A 10,153-nucleotide genomic window follows, 5' to 3' on the forward strand; every position below is an offset into this window, starting at 1 on the left:
AAATACTACGACTGAGGTCGATGCCACCGGATCGATTTGGTATTTAGTCTTTTATAACATTTTAATGCCATTCAGTTCAGGGATGGAGCCATAAATTAATAACAGATTAGGCTAAATTTTTGTGTTATATTATCATATAAGAAATTAAGGTTGTACACTCCGCAATTGAATTTTTACAATGTACCGAACATTTTTAAGCTTCATAATAAAACTTTCATCTATGAAATTTCCCTATGAAGGTGGTAAGTATGAAAACCCCAATTTGGAATTGTATTTATTTATTTACTTTGATGATTAAGTAGTCAAATATGTGAAGTCACATGTGCTTAGTAGACCGTTTTGTGTATGACATGAAGAGATGACATGGGCTAAGATACAAATGCATGTGAAAAATAAGCAATGAAACCTATATAATTAGAGAAGAAGTAAAAAAAAAACTAACGGGTTGTAGCCTTGTTGATGCACTACTAAGATCCGTATTTGATTCAGTTGCTTGAAACACACTAGTGAGTTCTCTTTATGTGGTTGAGTTCAACTGCAATGGGAAGATGGGTGGGTAATTACTTTGATTAACTCCCACGTTTCACGCTTGTTTCGACTTCCGTTTTGTTCTCGGGCAGTTTCTATCTCGTTTACATTTTTTTAGTGACGATCTTGCCCTTTTTATAGTTAGGTCGATTATTATATGAGAAGGGTAATTAAAGAACTGGAGATTTGACAATTCCATAAGAGTTATTAGCTTAATTAATACCGATTATTAAAAAAAATTAATAACACGAGAATTATCACACACTAACTCTAGATTTAAAAAAACCATTTATTTTCACTAGACGTTTTCAAGTGTTTAGGAGTCATATTCGGAATGCTCCAACCCTTGTTTGGATTAGGGGTGGACACGGGTCCATTCGGTTCGGTTTTGGACAAAACCCATAACCCAACCCAAATTTTAAATTCGGTTCGGTTCGGTTCGGTTTTTCTATTTTAGAGACTGTGACCCACAACCCAACCCAACCCGTACGGTTCGGTTCGGTTCGGTTTTTTTTTCGGTTTTACCCGTATGTAAAATACGTAATATTATATATTAATTTTAAAAGTATAAAATTTAACATAAAGATGAAAAACTAATAGTCTAATGATTATTTCATACCTAATTGACTTATGCCTCATCATTTAGCCCGTGGATCTGAAAAGCTCACCGAGGCCCGCAAGCCCGATGGGTTTTTACCCGAAAACAACACTATTATGTCATAAGGGAAGACCCATTACCAATATGCGAACACTAAAAGTCGTTTGCATATATGAAATCACCTAATTTTTGTCACCGATTGTGTGCGGTCGCACCAAAAAATTCCATTTGGCAAAGCCCCGGTCAATGAGGATTTTAATGTCAAAACGCCTTTTTTCTTGACCATAAGTATGGACGATCAATCAATATCCAAATCGGACGAAATTTTTACGTGTTCCCTAAATATATATACTGATCACATCTGCTGGTGTCGATCGACCATATTTCGAACTGGAGTTATCGATTGCTGAAGTGTCCACTAATGTATCATACCTTTATATTAGATTTATAATAAAACTATCGCATTATGAAGCGACTATATGAAGTAAACTTTTAGGGATCGATCGACACCATCCGATGTGATCAGTATATATATTTAGTGACCATGTAAAAATTTCATCCAATTCGGACCTAGTTTGACCGTCAGAATTTCCGGTAAACTGAAAACACCACTAATTTGTCCTAAATGAGAATCTATTACAAAGATGCGAGCGCCGAAAGCCGTTTGCATATCTGAAGTCACCTAATTTTTGTTACTTATCATGCATGGTCGCACTGAAGAAATCTATTTGGCAAAGCCCCGGTCAATGAGGTTTTATTATGTGAAAACGCCTCTTTTTTGGTTGACCGTAGGTACGAACGGTCAAACCATGTCCAAAATGGACGAAATTTTTACGGGGTCCCTAAATATATATACCAATCACATCTGCTGGTGTCGATCGACCATATTTCGAATTAGAGTTGACGATCACCTAAGTGTCAACTAATGTATCATAACCTTTATATTAGGTTTAAAATAAATATCGCATTATGAAGCGACTATATGAAGGAAACTTCTAGAGATCGATCGACACCAGCCGATGTGATCATTATATATATTTAGTGACCCTATAAAAATTTCATCCAATTCGGACCTTATTTAACTGTCGGAATTTTTGGTAAATCGAAAACATCACTATCATGCCATAAGGGAGGACCTATTACAAATATGCGAACGCCGAAAGCCGTTTGCATATCTGAAATCACCTAATTTTTGTTACTTATCATGCGAGGTCGCACTGAAGAAATCTATTTGGCAAAGTCCCGGTCAATGAGGTTTTATTATGTGAAAACGCCTCTTTTTTGGTTGACCGTAGGTACGAACGGTCAAACCATGTCCAAAATGGATGAAATTTTTACGGGGTCCCTAAATATATATACCAATCACATCTGCTGGTGTCGATCGACCATATTTCGAATTAGAGTTGACGATCACCTAAGTGTCAACTAATGTATCATAACCTTTATATTATGTTTAAAATAAAACTATCGCATTATGAAGCGACTATATGAAGGAAACTTCTAGGGATCGATCGATACCAGCCGATGTGATCGTTATATATATTTAGTGACCCTATAAAAATTTCATCCAATTCGGACCTCATTTAACCGTCGGAATTCTTGGTAAATCGAAAACATCACTATTATGTCATAAGGAAGGACCTATTACAAATATGCGAACGCCGAAAGCCATTTGCATATCTGAAATCACCTAATTTTTGTTACTTATCATGCGCGGTCGCACTAAAGAAATATATTTGGCAAAGCCCCGGTCAATGGGGTTTCAATATGTGAAAACGCCTCTTTTTTAGTTAACCGTAGGTACGAATGGTCAAACCATGTCCAAAATGGACGAAATTTTTACGGGGTCCCTAAATATATATACCAATCACATCTGCTAGTGTCGATCGACCAAATTTCGAATTAGAGTTGACGATCACTTAAGTGTCAACTAATGTATCATAACCTTTATATTAGGTTTAAAATAAAACTATCGCATTATGAAGCGACTATATGAAGGAAACTTCTAGGGATCGATCGACACCAGCCGATGTAATCGGTATATATATTTAGTGACCCTATAAAAATTTCATCCAATTCGGACCTCATATAACCGTCAGAATTTTTGATAAATCGAAAACACCACTATTATGCCATAAGGGAGGACCTATTACAAATATGCGAACGCCGAAAGCCGTTTGCATATCTGAAATCACCTAATTTTTGTTATCTATCATGCCCGGTCGCACTAAAGAAATATATTTGGCAAAGCCCCGGTCAATAGGGTTTCAATATGTGAAAACGCTTCTTTTTTAGTTAACCGTAGGTACGAACGGTCAAACCATGTTCAAAACGGACGAAATTTTTACGGGGTCCCTAAATATATATACCAATCACATCTGCTGGTGTCGATCGATCATATTTCGAATTAGAGTTGGTGATTTCCTAAGTGTCAACTAATGTATCATAACATTTATATTAGGTTTAAAATAAAACTATCGCATTATGAAGGAAGCAAGACGACTAAATAATGCGCCTCTTATACATTAGGCCAATTAGGTTAGAAATTATGTGCGGCTGTGAGACCGACCACACTATTTTTTTATTAAAAAAATAATAATAATGTAAAATTATAAATATGACAAAATGATGTCGTTTTGTAACGTTGACCATTGACTTCGGGTTGTTCGGGTCGGTTCGGTTTCTAAGGGACTGAACCCAAAACCCAACCCAAATAGAATCGGTTCGGTTCGGTTTTTTAATTTTCGGTTCGGTTTGATTCGGGTTTCGGTTTGTTCGGATTCGGTTTGAGTTCGGGTCCGGTTTTTTTCGGTTTTCGGGTCAGTTTGTCCACCCCTAGTTTGGATAACGAAAATATCAAAGTGGTCACAAAACATGCTGCAAAGTAATAGTAGATCAATTGGATTTTACCCTCACCTAATTTTGGTATTTGGAAACTTAAACGTTCAAATGTATAAACAGGTGCTTTCACTACATTCCTAACCCACTTAAATTGAGCAGGTGAATCCAATCTCGCTCGAACTCTAAGACTGACCATTTCTCCACTCTATTGCTACTTCATAGAGAATATATATTCTTTTAAACAAAAAAATAGAGAGATTATAGATGTATCAGTATCACATTTGAAGAACAACAAGATGATAATATTTACCTTGCTTGCAAAAAAAGATAATAATATTTACCTACAACACTCCAATTATAACGCATTTAGGCTTTCACTAAAACACTAAAAGCATAGTCGAGTTACTCGAGTAGTGCTGATTGCAAAGTATCTGCAATGCAAGGCACACAACATATACAAAAGAGCTTTTTTAAAACCAGGGGCGGAATCACCTCAGAGCATGAAGGGTCCGGACCCATTGAGTTTGTAAACTTTGCTTTTAATCACTTTTATACCTTGTAAAATTGTATGTAAAAGATAAAATAAAGATACGATTGATATTTATAATACTAATGTGCACTCATGATACTAATTTATTATAAGAAATATTGAAATGTTGTTGGGTTATGAATATTTCACATCATCCTATATATCTAGATTACTCAACTGTTTTATTTTAAACTACCTAAAAATGTAAGTTTAACATACTAAATGTTTTTTTATAACGATACTCTAAACTCATATATTTTAGACTTGGACCCCCTCAAATATAATTTATAGTTTCACCACTGTTTGGAACACAAAGAGCATAGTCGCGATGCTAATTATAAAGTAGTTACATCATATGATCATTTGATTGCGTTTACTTGCTTGAATTTAAATTTCTTATATCAATGTGAACTGTATATATACCAACCTCATTTTGCTTCTAGTGACGGAAGATTGACAATTGTTAAACACAAGTTCGACGGTTGATTTAAAGTACATTTTATTTTAACTCTTAACATTCGCCGATTTTTTTACTCTTATATTGTGTTTCGAATAAATGCTTTGGAACATGAAGTCATTATCATTTTATATGATCGCATCAATTAATTAGCTCATAATAGAATGACACAGAGTCATCAAGCGTCGAAATGGTTGATTGATAAACAGTTTGACATGCATATTCTCATCTGCTTGCATCATACCTTGTTGAGTGCTCATGAAGCCCTCTGAAACCGTCTTACACAGTTTCAGAGTTTATTGTTTGTGATGGGAATCGACAAACATACAGTTAAAAAGCAAAGCTCAAATTTGTTTGTTTTCGATAATGAATTACCTCAAAAACTTAATGTCTATAAAGTTACTACGTCAAGTTGATGGGTTCCAAACTCCTATAAAAAAGTTGCTGGTAATTCTAGATACTAAAATGGGGCCGTAAGTATGGAGCATTATGCTCTGGTCCAGTACTATCGTGGTCCAACACTCTAACGTTCAAGCAAACAAAAATTAAACAGTAATTAATTATTTAGTTTAAATAAAATATTGACACGTGTCCTCCGACAAATTTAGACCACGATGGTCTTGGATTATTCCATAAGACACCCGTAAATATATATACCAAAGTTACTAGTCGGAAATATGCAGTATCTGCATAGTGCATACTTGGATGATTTTCTCTTCAATATATTTGTTCTTGCACGTGCTGGATGACATGGAGACATTGGGGAGTGTATTGGTACAGTGAGGTAGGGCATGGTCACAGCGAAGGGTTAGGCCTACCGTACTAATGAAGGGTATCCTCTTGGCTCTTGGGGTCGGAAATAGTCGTGCTGATATTCAGGTAGGCTTTTTAACCCGACGGGTACAATTCATTGCAGCTGCCAATAGAAGCAGGCCACACCACATATTTTATGGTTGGTACAGAATTTAGACTCACAGGCAGGAAGCTGTGATTTGGGGGGGACATAGTAAAGGGGTTGTTTTAATATTTTCTTGTAATTCACGTGATATTAACATTTTATGAAAATTAAGAACTTCAAGTGTCCTTAAAATCAAATGATGATAAATGAAATCTTTATCTTTTATATTGTTGGCTACTAATTTTCTTCACGGGAAAGCGATTATATATGTTTTAAAACGGGAAAAGTAAGTATTTTACATATGAAAACTGAAACTCTGATTTTAATTGTTAGCTAAAATCGATGACCTAAATGCTTATGTAAATACCTCAACATTTTTATCAATAGTAAAAATGAACATCCAGTTTACATATTGTTCAACCTATGAAGTTAATTCTGGGAAAGATATACCTCGAGTTTATTCTATGAAGTTACTTGGGCAAAAAACAAAGAATTATTATTATTATTATCATTAGATTACACAATAAATATTTAAAAACAGTGACACATTTAGATTAGAAACCCCAAAAAAACTAAGTAGAACTAGAACCCACCTTCTAACAGTGAGAATGGAAAAGGCGGCGGGGGACACTCTTCCAGCTCCGCAAAATAACCCACTTCTCCGCTACCACTCCTATTTTCGCCAAACCCGAACCCGTACCCAGCCTCAACGCTATTCCCATTTCCAAGACCCGACTGCGTTACTAACCCCGTAGTATTTCTACCATTCAACTCCTGATCACTCCAAGTCCGATCCACAACGCGCCTCTGGCTCCACCACTCCTGCGCCATCGACGTCTCCGGCGACGTCGACCCTCGAGAAAAACTTTGCACCTCAATACCCGGTTCCGGCGACGAGTTCACTCCCATCCCTCCGTCAACTTCCTCCTCAGTCTTCACGGAAGTTGACGTCGCCCCCATCCCCGACGACGAAGTGGACGGCGTCGAGGCAATCATCAGCCGCCGCTTCTTGTCCCCCAACCCCTCCGCGACTCTCCGGTCTTTCTCCATCATCATACGTAACAGAATCTCGGGGTCCTCCGCCACTTTGTGAAGAAAAGCCATCATCTGCTGCGGTCTTCTCTCTGCCAACTCCAGTCTCTTGTTCATATTCTCCACTTCCACCTCTAAGCTCCTCTGCTCCTGCCTCAACCTCGCTATCTCCGTTACTATTCCCTCGTCGTCAAGCTCCTCCGTCTTCCCATACGCCGCCGCGTTGACCACCGCCCTGTGGCTGTTTTTTCTCCTCACCAAGTTCTTCAACAAATGCGTCTGCCCCCGCAGGAACCACTCGTTCGCGAACTCCCACCGGTCCGGGTCGACTTTCCGGAATCCCTGAAGTTATTAAATTCAAACATGTTAAGTTGAGAAACCGGCAACTGATAAATCGCAACATCAAAATTGAGCGTCACTCACATAAGTATTGAGCTGTCGGACGAAGCTCGAAAAGTTGTTGTGTTTGAAATAAGCCGGCAAAAGCCGCTGCGAGAACTCGAGCGGCTCGACGACGTGGAAGCTGTTGTTGGCTCTGCCCCAGGCGATAAACCTATCCGTCGTGGGATCGTTGATCATCTGATAAGTCTTCATAACGAACGGCGCGATGACGTTGCCGCTGTCCTCCATGCTCATCAGACTCTGCTGCGGCTTAACTTCAGAGGAAGAAGAGCCTCTCTGATTCTGTGAGGTGTTAGTTATCATCGTCACCGCCCCTACTCTTTTCTCTCTCACTCTCTATTTCTCCCCGAACTGACTGTAATATATAAACGCACTCATGCACAGTATCACCACCTAACGTGGCAGCTGTCCATAGGCGGATGAGGTTAAACGATATTTCATTGGCTGAAGATAACGGTCCCCACCTGGCCCGCAGTTGATCACACGTCAGGGCAAGATATTTTCGTGGGTTTCTCACGCGCGGAGTTCGGGGGGGGGGGGGTGGATTTGAGTGGGATGGTCCCTTCCTTCGGATCATATGCTAACGACTGTAGTGATACCTAAACGACGGGGTTAATAATGATAATCAAGATTTTAGATTTGATTTGCACTATTTTAGGTGATAATTGCTCTGACCTGAGTGGAATCGTAACAAGGTAGTCCCCGACTAAGATGTAATTGCAACCTTTTATATGTAAGAATATGATTACCACGCCAGCTGCTTTATTTTAATTTATAATATTTAACCAACATAAGACGCGTGGCAAAACAATAGATCATAGACATGCATGTCAGAAAATTGGATTATACTATTCATTATACCAAAAGAAATGGAGATTGACTGGGATTAACATTATGAGATACGAGAAACAAGAGTCTATACTCCTTCGGCCGATTTGAGAATATATTTGTTTTCTATTTTCAAGTGTGATGAAGACGGTGAGAGTTAGAATGGTTAAATCGAATTATATTTTATCTTGGTATACATGTAATATTTTGCTACACATAATTCAATCTTGATCCACGAATGAGAAAATTCACTCGTGAAGTACATCAAATTTTATTTGAACTAAACATTAAACTAAGCCAATTAGATCTAGTTTCCTCATTTTGATTGAAACAAGTGCTCCAATCTAAATTGACTTAAAAACAAAGAGTAATGTATAAGATTAAAAATAAGCAAATTTGTCGCTCAACCTTAACATATCCAATTATTATCTTAATGTCACGTGTTTTTTTTTAAATCATGGTTAATTGTTTTACCTTTTATATTTTATCTTTGTAATTCAATTTTAATATATATATATATATATATAAATCGATCGAGTTAAAGCCAACTAGGACTTCTCGATATTTCCTCACAAATCTCGTGTCTCCCATATATACTTCCGGCCTTTTCTGGTAAGCTTTCATTTTCCAGGACTCTTATTCTTCTTTTTCCTCAAAGTTCCTCCTCCGTTAGGAGTCAATAGCTCCCCTTCTTCTTCAATCAATAGTTCTTCCACCTCCCTTTTTTTTTTTTTGCAATGGGATGAAGAATTATATTCATTCTCCTCTATATTGCAATTAATTGGCCTTGCTTTGAGTATAATTTCCTGCCCTTTATATAACTTAAAATGCAACCATGAACCCTTGACAAACTGACCGAGTGGTTTGAATCCCAATTATATCTATGGTGGTCAGTGTAACAAATGCAAAATTCCCAGTATAGATATTCCTTTATGGCTTTGTTGTTGTGTGTATTTCTTTTTTTGCTTTTCATGAATTACATAAGCTTTGATTCCAAACCAAACATTCATCTTAATCCTTGAGTTAATTAGATATAAAAAAGGAAATATAAAATTGCTAAGTTAAAATATAAAACAGTTAACCATGGTTAGTTAATAGAAAAAAGACACGTGTCATCAAGATCGGAAGTGGGCACAAAATGATCATAGCAATTGTGGGCAAATTTGTTTCCAGATTAAGCTAATCAAATCCGCCACGTATCTTTCCCACCCATCACAACTAAGCACAAGGATCGTGGGTAAAGCAAACATTTTAAACATGAGCTGGGGAGGCGTGTGTGGGGGTGGGGATTTTTAGAAGTGGTTGATTTTTTTTAACGAACTATAAGTCCAAAAATGGAAATGCAAGAGGAACCAGCCAATGGGAAGAGAGGATGGAAAATGGGAGGTGTCGAATAATTTAAAAATTAGTAAAAAAACTTTCTAATAATGGTGGGTTTAGGGCTTAGATTAGATTCGGAATTCGATGTAGCTTTAGCTTTTGGGTTTAATAAGGCTAACTCGTACATTGGAGCAGCGCATAAGGGAAATAGGGGTTGTGTCCAGATCTTATTGGTCCACGATGTGTCTATGGCTTTTGGGAAATAATATTGTTTATGGTTCTTTTGGAGTGGGCGTTAGGGCCACGGGGAGCATCTTTGTTTACTCAAAATCTATGCTTGTTGCTCTCTCTTATTGGACCTTGTCGGCTAATTACATCTTGTGGTTTGATCCTAATTACGTGGTTAGTTTTGATCCGATGAATTCCGTTCACATGGTCAGTTTTTGAATTCATGCTTAAACAACATTCGATGTAAATTTAAGAGTGAGAAGAATCTTTTAAAAATTGAGTTATTTTGTTTTCAACCATTGGATTTACATTCAATAATGGTTGTGCATGAATTACTGACAGTGTGAACGAGACTGTGCTCAGTTAAAGTTAGTGAGAAGCGTTTGATTAGGCCATTATGGTTAGGTTAGTCATCAAGATTAAGATTATTTTGTTAACGGTGATCGGTTTGTTTATTAATGAGATGAAGTTAAAAAATTATGGTTGAATGTG

General features: G+C 37.3%; 1 protein-coding gene across 1 annotated transcript; it reads right to left on the bottom strand.

The window, feature by feature from the left end:
* Positions 1 to 6,335: 6,335 nt before the first annotated feature.
* LOC126805005 (heat stress transcription factor C-1) lies at positions 6,336 to 7,603 on the bottom strand. Its single transcript, XM_050532092.1, has 2 exons — positions 7,307 to 7,603; positions 6,336 to 7,225 (listed from the first exon to the last, which is right to left on the bottom strand). The coding sequence occupies exons 1-2, from the start codon at positions 7,586 to 7,588 to the stop codon at positions 6,434 to 6,436; spliced, it is 1,074 nt and encodes a 357-aa protein (XP_050388049.1). The 5' UTR covers positions 7,589 to 7,603; the 3' UTR covers positions 6,336 to 6,433.
* Between the last annotated feature and the right edge of the window lie 2,550 nt (positions 7,604 to 10,153).

The sequence above is a fragment of the Argentina anserina genome, chromosome 1 (assembly GCF_933775445.1).
Source record: "Argentina anserina chromosome 1, drPotAnse1.1, whole genome shotgun sequence".
Taxonomy (NCBI): domain Eukaryota; kingdom Viridiplantae; phylum Streptophyta; class Magnoliopsida; order Rosales; family Rosaceae; genus Argentina; species Argentina anserina.

What these genes read in the sequence shown, in the direction of transcription:
- LOC126805005 (XM_050532092.1), bottom strand. Translation starts at nt 7,588, where the DNA reads ATGATAACTAACACCTCACAGAATCAGAGAGGCTCTTCTTCCTCTGAA. An exon ending in TCCGACAGCTCAATACTTAT is followed by an intron (nt 7,226 to 7,306) that starts GTGAGTGACGCT and finishes TAATAACTTCAG; the next exon opens with GGATTCCGGAAAGTCGACCC.